Here is a 14962-nt window from a genome sequence, read left to right on the forward strand (position 1 = left end):
GTCCCATCCCTCCCCTCCCAGTCTGGGTGGACAGCACGTTCTCACCTTGAGGGGAGTGGAAATGGCAGCTGGAATGTGGGCTGGAAAGGAAAAAAAAGGAAGAGAGAAAAAAAAGAAGAGAATCTTGAGGCTTGTCCAAACCTACTCATGTTTATATTGGAGCCTGTGAGTGACATCAGAGCGGGGAGAGTATAAACACCAGCAGGACCTAACTCGGGGCTTTAAAACCTGCGAACACGCCGCTGCCTCCAAACTGCCTGGGGGGTGATGTGCTGCAGTGGCAGAGGGGAGAGCAGCATGAGGTTCCAGCTGGAGAAGCAGCTCCTCTTCCTCTCCCTCCTCTGCATCCTCTCCAAGGTAAGGGAGACGGGGCCCTGGGGCCGCTTTAGCCTTACTTGGGGAAGGACCCGGTTCTTGCGAAGTGAGATGCAGGGAGGACTGGGGCGTTGCAAGGAGCCCGGTGCCTAACGCCGGCTGCAGGCAGGCTGTATCGGTGCAGTCCCACGGGGGCTGAGCTATGCTTGGGAGAGACGTTTGCAATGAAGCCGCAGGGTCTTAACGTTCATGGGCCAAAGGCGCCTGTTGGGCAGGTCCAGGGAGCACGCAGGAATGAGAGCAATGCGCTGTTAGCTCGCCTGGCCCCGCAGCTCCGCGGCTGTGGTATGTGTCCCTGCGAGCGAGCCCCAGCTCCGCAGCAGCGGCTCCTGAAGATTCCTTCGTCTCCCAGGGCAGGAGGCCAAGCCCCAAGCACCGGCCTCGGCATTACACATCTCTCCCCCTGCCCGGGATGCTCATGCAAAGCCAATGCCTCCGACAGGAGTTGAGTTATTGCAGTGATTTCTTTTTTCCCTTGGCCTCTGTGTGAAACCGGCTGCCTTTGCCGAGAACAGGAATGTTGAAAAGCGTGGGGTATCTCAGCTCCAAGTTGTAATTGCTGCTTGAATCCCAAAGCAGACCTTCTGCAGGCAGGGACATTGTGGCAGCATCGTGCCTGTTTGACTCCTTTCCCAGGCATTTAAGATCTCTGATAGGAACCACATTGTCATCTAAAGACAAGTTAATTACAAGGAGCAAGGGGAAATGGATTAATGGCTTGGCTAAGCTTTCTAAAACATTGATTTGTAATAGCAGCCTCCTGAAAGATGAAAAATGCCCTTGGCTGCCTGGGTAAGCTGTGAGGGAGGAACGAGTCCTGCCCCAGGTACTCCTGAGTGCCTGGAGAATCACCAAAGGCCCTCATTCTCTAGCCCAAACCTGGCCACCACAGCCAGTGCTTCAAGCCACAAGTCACTCTCTGGTTTCTGCCACGCTAATAATGCTGCTCATTGGGAGAACCAGAACAAGACCCAGATGGCTCAGCCCATTCTATATATATTTAATCTCCAGCTTCTGGCATTGGCATTTGTACAGCCCCATACAAAACCATCTGAACTGCTGCAAATGGGGAACAGAGAGCACACCACCTTCTCTAACTGGTTGTGTCAGACCTGATGCTACTGGGAGAAACTAAAAGAGAAAGAAAAATAGTATCTAAACCAACATGGTCCAGCTGAACCCATCCATCTCTTGGCAGTCTCAGTGCACACACCAGTACCTGGCCCAGCACAGGGATGAATGCTTTGGTTGCACATCGGCTGATCATGTGCTGGCCATGCAGTGGAGCAGCAGGGCTGCAGGAGGGTGGATCAGAGCTGCTGCATGCAGCTCACAGCTGGCAAAGAATCCACATCCAAACTGCAGAGCCAACTCACTTGGCTTCAGGCTCTCTATGCAACAGCCCTGTCAGATGCGACATGACAGGAGCATAAGTGCTGCTTGCAAAAGCTGTTGGTGCCAGGGTAATTGTGCAGGCCATGGATATAAACACCTACCTGCCTGGGGGATCTCCTGCAGGAACATCCCTGGCAAACAGTCACTGAGCAGGCAAATGTTTGCCGTGCACATCCGTGCCAAAGCGATGACTCGGTCTAGCTAGGAGGGGAAATGTAATTCCTTGTGCCTATCGCAGGGCTTGTTTCCCAGCAGGCCAGGCCAGGCAGAGGATGCTGCAGGCAGGGACAGGCAGAGGATGCAGCTGGAGCAGGAAGGAAAGCAGCAAGGTTTGCTTGGCAGGAGTTCCCCCACTGCCAATGCAATGCCCTGTTCCTTGGCATGTATGAGGGCTGTTAAGACTGTTCAGAGTGAGGTGCCATGCCCTTGCCATGTGCATTCGGCCCCTGCAAAGCCACATCTCCAGCTGGGTACAGCCTGCTGCCTCGGAGCCAAGATGCTTTCCCCACCTTCCTCCCTCAGTCCTGCTGATCTGCTTGGGGCTGCCAGCCCTGTTAAATATGTTAAATAACCACCACTACATGTGATGTTGGCTTTGTAACTCCATCTCCTTTTCTGTATTCAGAGCAGTGGTGCCTTTCAGTCCCCATCCTGCAGAGTGCTGAGCATCCCTGCTTCTCCCTGGTTTTCCTTAGGGTACATGGTGCCCTAAGGGAACAGCAGCTTTCAAGGCTGCTTTGCTGTATTCCCACAGATGTGCAGATTCCCCCTGCACCACAAGTCTGCCCCCATGAGTGAGAGGCTGTGGGTCTGTGCCAGTGGAACGGCCAAACCCAGCCTGTGTGGAACCAGCGATGGCTTTGCCTCTGCAGGTGTGTGCCCAGCTGTGCCGGAGACCTTGCTACTGCCCCTGGGTGCCCCCCCGCTGCCCCCGCGGGTCCCCCCTGGTCCTGGATGGCTGCGGCTGCTGCAAGATCTGCGCCCGGCGTCTGGGAGAGCCCTGCGACTTCCTGCACGTCTGCGACCAGAGCCAGGGCCTCGTGTGCGACTACAGCGCAGCACCCATGGGGAGAGCCACCTGCAACTGTGAGCACAGGGGTACCCCCCACCCAGGGATCCCTGCACCCCCAGCTCCAGCCATGGCCCCAGACATCCCGCAGCTCTCAGGGAGGCAGCTCTAGCGAGGATGATGCATGCAGCGAGGCCGCAGGGCTGTGCTGCAGCTCCAGCTCTGGTGCTGTTTGCTGACTGGGGATTCAGGGTGATTGAGCGGGGATGGGCAAGGGCGTCCTGGGATGCTGCAGTGACGCTGCTGGGGATGGAGCCTGCGGGTCCTGCAGAGAAACCTGAGGGAAACGTTTCCGAGCCTGAAAGCCCTGAAAGGCAAGGTCAGAGCCGAAGGGCAGTGGGTTTCTTAACAACTGGTGAGCTTTTTGCTGTGAGAAAAGAGATGAGGAGAGGAGGTAGGGAAGGAGAGGAGGCTGGGCGATGCAGATGCTCATGCAAACCCATCTCTGCCCCATGTAACCCCTCAGTCACTTCTGTGACCCCCCCTCCAGTTCAATCCCCACAGTTCCCCTCAGCAGTCCCCTCTGCCACCCACATCTCTGCCTCTTTGTCCCTAACGGGCTCCCTGGGTGTCACTTGCAGTTGAAGACATCGAGGAGGGCTGCGAGGTGAACGGCCGGGTCTATCGGGACGGGGAGGTTTTCCAGCCCAGCTGCAAGCTCCAGTGCCGCTGCTTGGATGGGGGCTTCACCTGCATCCCGCTGTGCCAGGAGGATGTCCGCCTGCCCACCCCGGACTGCCCCTACCCACGGCGCGTGGAGGTGCCAGGGAAGTGCTGCCCTGAGTGGATCTGTGAAGCCCGGGAGCAGCACCATCCCCTCCAGGCTGCTGGGGCAGGTGAGATGCAGGATGTGCCAGCGAGGGGATGAACACACAGGTTTCTGGGGTTGGTCCCTTCACCACAGGCTGTGAACATCGACAGGAGACACCTCTCCTCACGTTTTCCTGCCATGCTGCACAGCGGCTGCCCCCAACCACCCTTTTCTCCCTCCTCTCTTTCCATGCAGCCCCCTGGGCAGTGTCCCCGCTGCTGCCATACCCGTGCCAGGAGTGGGGCACGGAGTGGAGCGCCTGCTCCGCCACCTGCGGCGTGGGCTTTTCTACCCGCGTCTCCAACCAGAACCGCTACTGCAGGCTGGAGACTCAGAGGCGGCTCTGCATGGCCAGACCCTGCCCGGCTCTGCCGGCAGCATCCCCAGTGGTAAGTGAGGGCCTTGGCGAAGCTGGTGCCCTGAGAAAGGGAAATGGCAGGCAACACGGGGCTACCTGCGGGCACCTCATCACCCCTCCTCAACCATGAGGGACAGATAAACCGCCTCCTGAACCTTGGCTTGGAAAACAACTGTTGGCAGGGGCAGACCTGAATTGTGAGGTCTCTGGAGGTCTGAATCCAAAAGCACTGTGGATCCCACAGAACCCTGAGTCACACCAGTGAGCTCAATCTGCCCCTATGGCCAGATGTGCATTTGTAGCCCCTGCCTGGCTCCCTGGGTACACCTGAGAGGTGGCTCTGCCAGGCACAGCCCCAGTGCAGACAAGGTGCAAACCTGCCTTGCTTCCATGCAGCCAGTGCTTTCTGTAGCCAGGCACCTGCACTACCACATGCCCCTGCTCCCTAGACACGGGGACACACCACCATGCCGCTCCATCTCCCCATCTCTCTCTGCTCTGCCTTTGCAGCGAGGAAACAGAGGTTATTTGTAGCTGTTCCCACCCTAGTTGCATCCCAGAGCCAACATCTCATCCCGGCAAAGAGTCTGGCACAAGCCCATGGCACTGTGGTTTTGGTGAAGATGGAGGATATGTCCCTTGGGAAACTGGGAATGAACTGATGGATTTTGGCTGCAAAGGAGGGTGGAAATAGAGAACAAGATCCCCAAGTCACCCAGCACCTACCCGCTCTGCACACCCTGCTGCCCCAGGCAGGGTTATTGGGCAGCATCCATGAGTTTCTTTGGCTGAATGAAATGGAAAATGGAGAAACCTTGCCCTGAGTGTGAACCCACCCGAGGAACCAGGAACTGGTCCTTTCCCAGATTGGTGGTGCTTTTGGAGAGGTGATGCTGCTGTTCCACCATGTCACACACACAGAGCTATGCTCTGCAGGGGATGCAAGAGAAACCATCTTCAGTACATGGAGGCCCAAATCCCCGGGGGAACCCTCGTGGGACCTATCCCCAAGGATGGAGCAGGTCCATGGAGCCGCACATCACAACTCACCACCATGCCAGGCTGAGCATCTCAACCATGCGTGAACTAAACCATCCCACAACATCCACCCTGCACCCAGCAGCAGCCTTCTTGAGCAGGGCAGAACCACCCTCCTGCTGGCAGCTCTAATTCACCTCCATTCTAACTCACCACATCTCTCCAGAATCAACACGGACCTTCCTGCTCCACCCGGCCTCCTCCTCCCCAAAGCACTGTTGGTTTGGCAGGGCTTTGGTGAGTGAGGAGCTCAGACACAGGAGACACCGCTCCGCAGCAGCAGACGTAGCTCCTGCCATCCAAGCACATCCCCGCCAGCCACAGCCAAGGGAAAAGCAGGAAACAGAGAAAGCAACTCACAAAGATGAGTTGGGGCCATCTCCTACAGGCTGGAGCTGCTCCATCTATGGAAGAGTCAGCGCAGGAGCGATGCCTGGCAGCTCTGCCTTCACTTTCTCACAGTGATAATCCCTCTGGTGACTGAAAAATGAAACCCAAATGCCCTCTAACGGCCTCGCACAAGCACGTGGAGGGAACGTTTGTCCCCATGGCAGGGCAAGAAGGACAACTGGAAAGGACCCACGGTTTAGGTGACGTGTCCAGGTGAGATACGGACAGTTCATACGCGTGGAACTGAAAATAAAGATGTGCTCATCTAGATGTGGATCTTGTGTGGGGCTGTCCGTGGGGGTGAGACCAGCTCCAGTGAGCCTTCAGGAGCACCAGTGCTCATGGCCAGCTCAGCTGCTGCAGGACAGGTCTGAGCCAGGATGGGGCACAGCTCAGAGGCACCTCAATTCAGGCTGCTTAAAGTAAGAAAACACACACACAAAAAAGTGAATCAAAACACTGAAAACATAGATAGGCTATTTTATCTTGGAGTAAATTCTGCCCCTTTGCTCTAACCCAGCTCTGCCAACAGGACCAACCCATAGCACATCGGTGCTGGGATGCACAGGAGAGCATGGCATGGCATGGCACTGTTTGTATTACACACAGACCAGGCCATGTGTCTTCTCAGCCTCCCCAGACCCAAAGCCCAAATTCCCTATGACTCATCCGTCCTCCCACCAGCCCCACACCTCCTGCACTCACCCTGGACCAGGATTTCCCTGGGATCATGCCGCCACCATCACCATCCTGACCCAAGCCAACACCAGCCCAGGGCAGATTTGGGGGTGCAGGGGCAAAAGGCTGAATGGCAGTGGGAGCTCCCCTCTTCTGCCAAGGGAAAGCCTCCCCATAAGCAGCAGGAAAGGCATCAAGGCCAAGGCAACCACTCACGTGCTCCCCCAGCCCCTGCAAGTGCTGAAAATGAAATGAAAGTCAAGGATGCTTTTCAGTCACCTCTTGGGAATGGGGTGGGGGAAGAAAAAATATCCCACTGCTCATGCAGTAAAACACATGAGCTTGCTTACAAAGAGAATTATCTACTGAGATATCTGATGCTCTGCCCGAACACACATGATTAATTCAGTTTAATACAGGAGATATGTATTTGGCAGGCAACAAATCACAGGGTGAAAGTGGCCTGGTCTGCAGCTTCTGTTAACTTCTCACCTCTGCAAAGGCTGTGCCAAAAGCGCGGTGACACAAGGTGCGGGTAGACTTTAACACCACAGTGTTCCTGGGCTGACATGAGTAAGATGCATTCTGTGCACTGAAAAACGTGGGTTTAAGCCAGCTCCTGTCTAAACCCTGCCCAGCCACCTCTGGGTGACGGTAAAAACCAAAAGGTTGTTTTTGAAGCAGCAACCTGTAATTCTCATCTCAAACTGAAATGACTCAACACACCTCTGCTGTAATTTCCTTTTTTTCCTTTTATCCAAAATGTCATTTCTCCCTGATTCACTAAGCAGAAAACATCTAAATAATGAATTAATGAATCCAAATAAATCAGAGTTCTTTTTTTTCCCTAAGAATGCAGGAAAATCAGCTCTTGCAATTTGATTGCCAGTCTCACAATATTTGCTGTTCTCTCTAAAGCTCTGCTACCCTGGAAACACGTAGTTATTGCAGCCTCTGACGCAGCGGAACCTGGCCTTTGCCTGCTCTTGTGGGGCAGCAGATAAATACCCTGCCGTCCCCAGATGATCATGGTCACCTTAAAGAGAAAAAAACCCCAAACCAGAAGAGAACTCACCCCTGTCCTCGAGGCAAGCTGCCAAATCTGCACACATAAACGGCATGTAATTTGACAGCCATATCCCTGAACCACCAGTGAGCAACACATCACAGCTCATTTCAGTGCAAGAAGGCACAGCAGCTGAAGGAGAAACCATGCACTGCTGCATGAGCGAACAGTGTGCATCAGAATGGGTTTTTCCAAGCCATTCCTCCTCACTGATGATTTTTAAATGCCTGGAGTTGGTTGAGAAAGGGCTGGATGAGACCCTGGATAAAGCTAAACATTTTCAGATACCTCCCTGAGCACAGTGCAGTGCTCACTAAAAACTCCGCTTTGTTCTGCTGTTGGTGAAGAGACTTGAATTGGTTGCCTATTGCTTAGGTTACCTGCAGGAGCCATCCCAGCCCTGTGCTCTCTTTCACACTACAGCATGCAAGGAGCTGGTACCCGAGGCGAGCATCCTGATATGGATGAGGGCGGTATCACCTCTACTGTGAGTGAAATATGGGGCAAGCAAACAGCTTAAACACACAAGGCAGGCAGGAGAGGTGAACCATGCTGCTGCGTGCGTGCCTCCAACAGCTCCAGTGAGAAATTGATGTGTGGGGAACGGGCTTTACAACCAACCATCCAATACGGGTTGTAAAGTAGGTATGTTTATTCAGCACTGGGCAGCACGGGGTATCACACCAAAGTCGTGCGCGCTGTAGCCACCCGTCCTCCAAACGTATATAGCATTGTGGTTACATATTCATGAGATCGCCTATGCATATTCATAACCTGTCCCCACTTATGATAATTACTATCTCCATAAGCTCCTCCCACTGTGCTTGCGCAGCACTTTTTGGTGGTGGTCGTAGGGGGTCGTGGGGATGAAGGCCAAGGGCTCCTCTTCATCACCGCAAGTAACCTTTTGGCCTCACCCGGGCTCAGTTGCTCCTGGATCGTGCCCAGACCACAAAGCTGGTTTCCAGCTGTTCTCTTCTTTTGCTCTGCTCAGTCTCCCCCCGGATTGGCTGATCCTATCTCAAGATGTACCTAACGCTTCGCAAGCATTAAGTCCCGTGCTTTGTTAACCCTTAGGTTGCACTAACAATGCGATTAAGGTATACTATCACTAATTACATTAATAATGCGAACTAATTACCCGCCCAGCAACAGGCTTTAAATCTTAGGATTCCCCTGTCTCAAAAGGAGGGGTGCAGGCTTCCAGCCCTGGTCTGGCGGAATGGGGGGGGTTCTGCTCACCCCGAGCGGGACAGACCAGAAGCAGGCTGACTGAGAGCCCTGCTGCCCGCAGCACACAGCTCCCACCCGCTGCGAGCCACAGCCGCTCTGCCCCTTCCCCGCTCCCTTCCTCCCGCTGCCTCCGGGCGCTGCAGCCCGAGCAGCCGCAGCCCTGCGCTCCCTGGCTCCCAGCATCTCCCGAGGGCGCAGCAGGAGCTCTGGGTTAGGGCGGCTCTCACCGCATCGTCCCCGTGCGCCGGGGCTGAGCCCTGCGCCACGGAGCGGGCCCGGAAGGAGCGGGACAGCCCCATCCCGCACCGGGCACGCCGGGGCCGCTCCGCCCAGGGCAACGGGCTCCGCTTGGCCCCGGCATCTCGACCCGGGAGCGGCCAGCCCGCAGCAGCGCCCGACGGCCATGGAGGCTCCCCCCCGGTGGCCCGGCAATGGCACCCTGTGCTCCGTGGATACCGGCTTCACCCAGCGCTTCCTGCCCACCGCCTACCTGGTGGTGATTGCCCTGGGGCTGGTGGGGAACGGGCTGGGGCTGTGGCACCTCTGCACCAGGGCCCGGCGCGGCGCCCAACAGCCCCTCGACGTGTTGGTGGGCAACCTGGGCTTGGCTGACCTGCTGTACGTGAGCACGCTGCCCTTCCTCGTCAGCTACTACCTGCAGGGCAGAGTGTGGCTCTTCGGGCAGGGCTGGTGCCGGATCACCTGTGGCCTTTTCCACCTCAACCTCTACACCAGCATCGGCTTCCTCACCTGCATCAGCATCCACCGCTACCTGGGCATCGTGCATCCGCTGAAGGCACGGGGCTGGTGCTATGGGACAACCCCTTCAGTGTGGCTCAGTGCAATGGTCTGGGTGTGGGTCATCGCACAGGTAGCTCCAGATTTTGCCTTCAACAAGATGGATGACACGGGGACACGGTGCCACGACACAACGGAACACGAGTACCTGGGTGTTTACTTGCCATACACCATGACCATCACCGTGACTGGGTTCGTCATCCCGTTCCTTATCATCATCGGATGCTACTGCCACGTGGTGGTGGTGCTCTGCAGGAATGACACTGTGAACCCCAGCCTCAGGAGAAGAAGCATCAGTTTGGTGATTCTTGTCACGATCCTCTTCTCCATCTGCTTCCTCCCCTACCACATCTTCAGAAACCTCAACTTGTTGTCTCGAGGCTGGCAGCTGCAAGGGTCCTGCACGCAGGCTGTAAAGAATATCTACCTTTCTTACCAGGTGACCCGGGGCCTGGCCAGCTTCAACAGTGCCCTCAACCCCCTGCTCTACGTGATGACCAGTGAAGCCTGCATGTCACGCGTGAGGACCCTCTTCCAAACAAGGAAAACCTCTTGCCAGGAAGATGAGAAGCATATGAGCACCATTCTTTGTAAGGAGGAGGCTGCTGATGAGCTCTGAGGTACCCAACACCCTTTCCATAGGATGCACCACTTCTGTTTGCACTTGACCCCTTCTTGGGAGTCATCTCCTCACCCTGATCCCTGCTTTGCAGAGAGCTGGTAACTGCAGCATCACTGGCTCCAGTCTCACACAAGGGATAGACAGGACTGCTGGCATCACAGAGGAAACTGAGGCTCTATTTTAGAGCAAAGCTACTCAACCCAACCATTCAGCCTAACAGTGTGCTCGGAGATGGCAAGAAATGAACACTGTGTTTACTCCAGACTTGAAACATTTCTCAGAGCAGCCTCTAATGCAGCAGTGTGAGCTGGTCAACATCTCCCTGGTTCTGCAGCCACCTGCTGAGCTCTCAGTGAGTGAGATGGGGGTGAATGGGCATGGGTTTGAGACAGGATTCCCTCCTTCACCTAAGGAGAGGTACCAGTAACTATCTACCTGTGTTGGACAACAGCCGAGAGATGATTTGGGAGGGTGTTGGGGGGGGGCAATGCTTTGGAGGTGGAAATAGTCATTACAATATCAAGTTTTAAACAGATGACTAAGCTCTGCCAGTTCCTGAGTTAGTGACTGGGTGACTGAGCTGCTTCGGGATCTGTGTGATCCTCTACTGCCCACCTCCTTTGCAGGAGGAAAAAAAAGAGCTTTAGCATTACTCACTCCCTTTTGGAAAAGCACCCAGCAGACAGCAGCAAATTGGCATTTTGAAGCTTCTGGAGGCTGTTGGTTGGGTTGGGGTATATATTTTGCAAGGCAAATGACTGCAGTAGCCTGAACCGCTGCTTTCAATGGGCAACATCCCAAGAGACTTTGAAATCTTCAGGTGGGTGCTTGCATCTGACTCCATCCAGCTTTGCAACGGGGTTAGACATGTCAAAGTTAGACATGCAAACGAAAGAGAAGCAACATGGGTTTGAAGGCTTGTGAAGGGAGGATTCAATGGTGAGAGCAATCCATTTATTGCCATGGGATCTCTGCTTCAGGGGAGCAGAGGCTACTGAGCAGCGGTTTAGTTTTTGCTCTTGATGTTGATGAGCATCTTGGGTGCTTTGGTCCTTGTGAAGGGAGCAATGAGATTTGCAGCAGCAGCAGCCCTTGCAGCTCGGCTGAAGGAAGTAGATTGAGAGTCTAAATCAGCCTCTTGTGGGAAAGGGCCAACCCACAGACACTGCGCTCTTTGAACCAAAACCCGGTATTTATCACAGTCAGCTGCTCTTTGCACACACCCACCCTCGCTGCTGCGCAGAGGGAGCCGCAGCTCGCTTTCAGATGCAGTTAATATGTCTAAAGTGCAAATAAACACCTAAAGGCTTCCTGTTGTGAGTTGTCTGGCTTCTTGCAAAGCACAGAGAACAGCCAGCCCACTGGTGGGAGCAGGGACGGGGTTCCCAGGGCTCTGCAGATGGGGAGCAATGCTGGGCCAGGCGTGCATGCAGGTAGGTCCTCAGAGTCTGCTCAGGGTCACTGCAAAACCTTGGAAGCTTTCAGCTCCAACCTCATCCAGAAGAAACCCAAAGACAAAGCTGAAATTCCCAAATGAGATGTTCTTCTGTCTCTGCAGTAGGGAGGCTCTCTGGGACATCAGGTTCAGATGTGCTCCTTGCACACACTCCCCAGATCTGGGCTTCTCCAGAGCTCTGAGCTCTTCCTTTCCTGGAGAAATACCCGTGTCTCTGAAAGCTGTCCAGCTTTTCCACCTTCACACATGGAGCCCATCCAAGATGCGACAGTTCCCCACAGAACTGGCTTTGGCTGCCCACATCCCATAGGAGCTGCAGCACCCTGTCACTGCACCCAACCTTGTGCATGATTGATTGAAGTAAAGCATCACTGCACCCCAGGGAGGAAGCGGCAGGTAGAAAGCACCAGCAAACTTTCGCTCTCACCCCTGCATTGCTGTGCTCAACTGTGTCTTCTCCACTGCCCCCTCCTGTCACTGTTAACGATGATTTAAGGATCTGTATCCTTAAGAACCATCTCTGAGCCTCAGAGAGAGTTGTAGTCATAAATCTGCCCTGTTTTCTGTGTCCTGCATCTGTCAAATCAGCAAAAGCCATTAAGGAGCTGCACGTTCTGCTGATGCCGCTGAGATATTGGAGGGGTTTTGTATATCTTGCTTTGCAGACCCCTCAATTCTCAAACAATGCTGTTTTTCCCCATGAACTGAAGGGCTGAGCTCTTTCCCTTTATTATCTGTATGTGTAATTAAGGTCCAATCACTGGCACATGAGCCTGCATGGCCAGCTTTGCAGCTGGTGATGGAGCAGCAAAGCAGCCCTCCTTCCTCCAGCCCTTGTGACAAAGGAGGCTCCTTCCCTTGCAAAGAGCAGCCACTGCTCTCTGTGGGATGCTGCGGGTGTGTGGTCACCGCTGGGGACCTGCCCCAAACGTGGGCACCTCAAAACCTCCCTGGTGCTCTATATCCCCTGGGACCAGAGGGGAGGGATTGTCCCAGGAGCAACCAGCATGGGCAGCTCTTGCTCTGTGCCAGTCAGAACTCGGGCATTGGGAGAAGAGGACATAACACAGGTTTGGGAGTGGGTAAGGGGACAAGGAAGGTGTGGAGATGCCATATTCCCCCTTCCCCTTCTCCCAGCATCTCTGCCAGCCATTGGCAGGGCCATGCACACAGGGAGGGGGTCGGTGTCCACCGGAGTTGCTGTGCCACGGTTGCATCCTGATGCAGGCATTATCCTTGGTTCCTCGGTGGCACAAGCACAGGGAGAAGACCTGAGTGGGCAGCAGCAGCACCTGGGTCAACACTCACTTGCTCACAGGTGACTTTGAACAAGGCCCTTTCCCCTTTGCTGCAGACACCTCCCAGCACTGCCCCATTCCTTTACATGAGCTGCACATCCTCATGGGGTGAAATGGTTCTGTAGGAAGAAATAAATGGGTTTTATCTCTTTCAAGCTTATGGCTTATGATGAGCTGAATGTTCTGCTTTCCCTCCTTTGTCTCTCTGTTGCTGGACTTGAAGATGCCTAAAATCAAGTGAAATGAATCCCACCTGTACCATCATCTGCTTTCCCCCTAGCCTCTCTGGCACAGAGAAGCAGAGCAATGATCTTATCTGCAGAATCAGCCTGAAAGCAGATTTTTAACTCCTCTACCCAGATTGGACCCAGCCAGCAAACTGAACACGATGGGAATTCTGCTGAAATTAATGGGGTTGGGATCAAGCTTGGAAATTTGGCAGCATTTCTTGCTTCATTAAATCAACCCCTTTCGGTTAAGGATTTGTTGCACAGTCAAGATTTGTTATGTTAAAGAGAACTTTAGAGCTGACAGCCCAGGGAAGCCATTCAGGCAGAATTAACAGGCACATGTACAGATGCAGATGTACAACCACTTTCCTTCTCTAAACCTGTTTTTCTTGGCATGCAAAATGCTTTACAAGAGGAATGTATTGCTATCAACAGCATCTAAATGTGTAGGGCTCAACCCTGTTTGATTCTTTATTTCACTTTGCACACGTTTCTAAAAGGGGACTAAACACTTTGTGTTTCCAGGGTCTCTGTTTCCAGAGGCACCCAGCAAAACGAGGCACCGAGATGCTCCTGTGTGCAAGTGGTGGGGAGCAGGAGTGAGCAGTGAATGCCACAGGAACCATAGGGATGCCATGAGTTCAGCTGCTGGCTGCAGAGGTACGAGTGGAGTGAGAGGACTTGCCTCCACAGTGAATGCAGAATGTGACACATGGCCTCTGGCTGAAATCTGGCTCTGAGTGAGCTGCCCACCTCACTTCAGGTGGGGTGCTGTGGCCAGTAAACCCCTGTTTGCTAAACAAGCCTGGGTGTGCTGAAAACATGGGCTTCTGCATTTGTGTCAGAGATTTCCATGGAAAATGGGACAGAGATGGTGCCCAGGGTCCCCGCTGTGCGAACAGGGCATCTCCATAGCGTGAGAGCCCCCAGCCCCAGCAGAGGCATGAAGACCACGTGTGAACCCTGAGGAGAAGCAGCATGAGCAGAGGCTCCCGTAGGTCCCAGCTCCATGTTGCACCAGGCAGCAGGACTTTGTGGTGCATCTTTTACAGTGTGGTGGGAGGCTGCAATGCGCACACACAAAGGGATGAGTCACTCAGGTCACTAATGAGAGGTCACAGCATCCTCAGGTTCAGTGAGAGGCATGTATTTCTTCCACAAAACAATTTCATTGCTAAAGTACCTTTGGCTACAGGGACAGCAGACCTGACACGTTATCTTATTGACCAAGGATATCGATCAGACTGGGGCAGGAATAGTAGATGCAATTACTCCAGGTGACCTGGGAAACACTGGTAAATATACTTGGGACTGGGTGCAGTTGGTAAAGGTTTTAATAGAAGAGAAAAATCCGAGTCTTTGTCTATGCTATGCATATGTTTTGGCATCCGGGAGCCCAACAGCTTGTGAAGAAGAGCAAATCACATAAATAGAATAACATTTAGCGTGACTGTGTGAGGCCATCAGTCTAATATTACTCCTGCAGTGCATGCAGTTATAAATAGGTGATGCCGTGTAGCGTGGGACCTGAGGAGGGCAAGAGCTCAGGAATGCACTTGCAGCCCGGCGGCAGCAGCACTGCGCAGCTTGCAGCTGAAACACACATTTGTATGTGCGCTACAGAGCGACTGCGGCTGCACCCTGCAGACAGGGCTGTGTCCTGAGGGCCTGCTGAGCCCGGGCTTCATGGAGAGGTGCCACCTTTCAGACCATCCCTCTAAATACCCCCCATCAGCAAAGCCCTCCGTGCCCCTTGCTCATCACTCGAAGGGCAGCAAGAAACCCCAGGAGATGCTCTGTGCACCTCGACCTGCACTGCCTTCTTAGCACTGGGGAGGAGAGTCCAGTTTGAATTTCACCCAACACCTCTCTCTGCCCCAAGCAGGAGATGCTCAGGTCAGATCTGGCTCCCTGAAGAGCCCTTCATGCCAGGGCACAGCCCAGCCAGCGTGAAATTCTTCTGCTTGTTTGGGTTCATGGGCAAGAAGTTTACCCTAAGGAGGATCAGAAAGCTCCCAGGCTTCTCAGTGGCAACACAGCTCCTCCTTGGGGAGGCTGCTTCATGCAGAGGACATCCAAGGACAGGAGACAGATTAACTCCATCCTAGCTGCCTTTGCTCTGATGCGGAGGTGCTGCTCCGCAGA

General features: G+C 54.2%; 2 protein-coding genes across 2 annotated transcripts; both read left to right on the forward strand.

Annotated features, from left to right (window-relative positions):
• The first annotated feature begins 217 nt into the window (after window positions 1–217).
• On the forward strand, window positions 218–5439 carry CCN5 (cellular communication network factor 5). Its single transcript, XM_061375631.1, has 5 exons — window positions 218–357; window positions 2643–2856; window positions 3421–3675; window positions 3846–4039; window positions 4519–5439. Exons 1-5 carry the CDS (start codon window positions 268–270, stop codon window positions 4540–4542), a joined length of 777 nt encoding a protein of 258 aa, XP_061231615.1. The 5' UTR covers window positions 218–267; the 3' UTR covers window positions 4543–5439.
• Window positions 5440–8633: 3194 nt separating this feature from the next.
• LOC133224109 (P2Y purinoceptor 1-like) lies at window positions 8634–10204 on the forward strand. The gene has a single exon (XM_061375366.1). It carries the CDS (start codon window positions 8817–8819, stop codon window positions 9828–9830), a length of 1014 nt encoding a protein of 337 aa, XP_061231350.1. The 5' UTR covers window positions 8634–8816; the 3' UTR covers window positions 9831–10204.
• The last annotated feature ends 4758 nt before the right edge of the window (window positions 10205–14962 follow it).

This window comes from Neopsephotus bourkii, unplaced genomic scaffold (assembly GCF_033783945.1).
Source record: "Neopsephotus bourkii isolate Nb327-2 ecotype Australia unplaced genomic scaffold, CSIRO-AGI_Nbou_v1 NB_1663, whole genome shotgun sequence".
In the NCBI taxonomy this organism is placed as follows: domain Eukaryota; kingdom Metazoa; phylum Chordata; class Aves; order Psittaciformes; family Psittacidae; genus Neopsephotus; species Neopsephotus bourkii.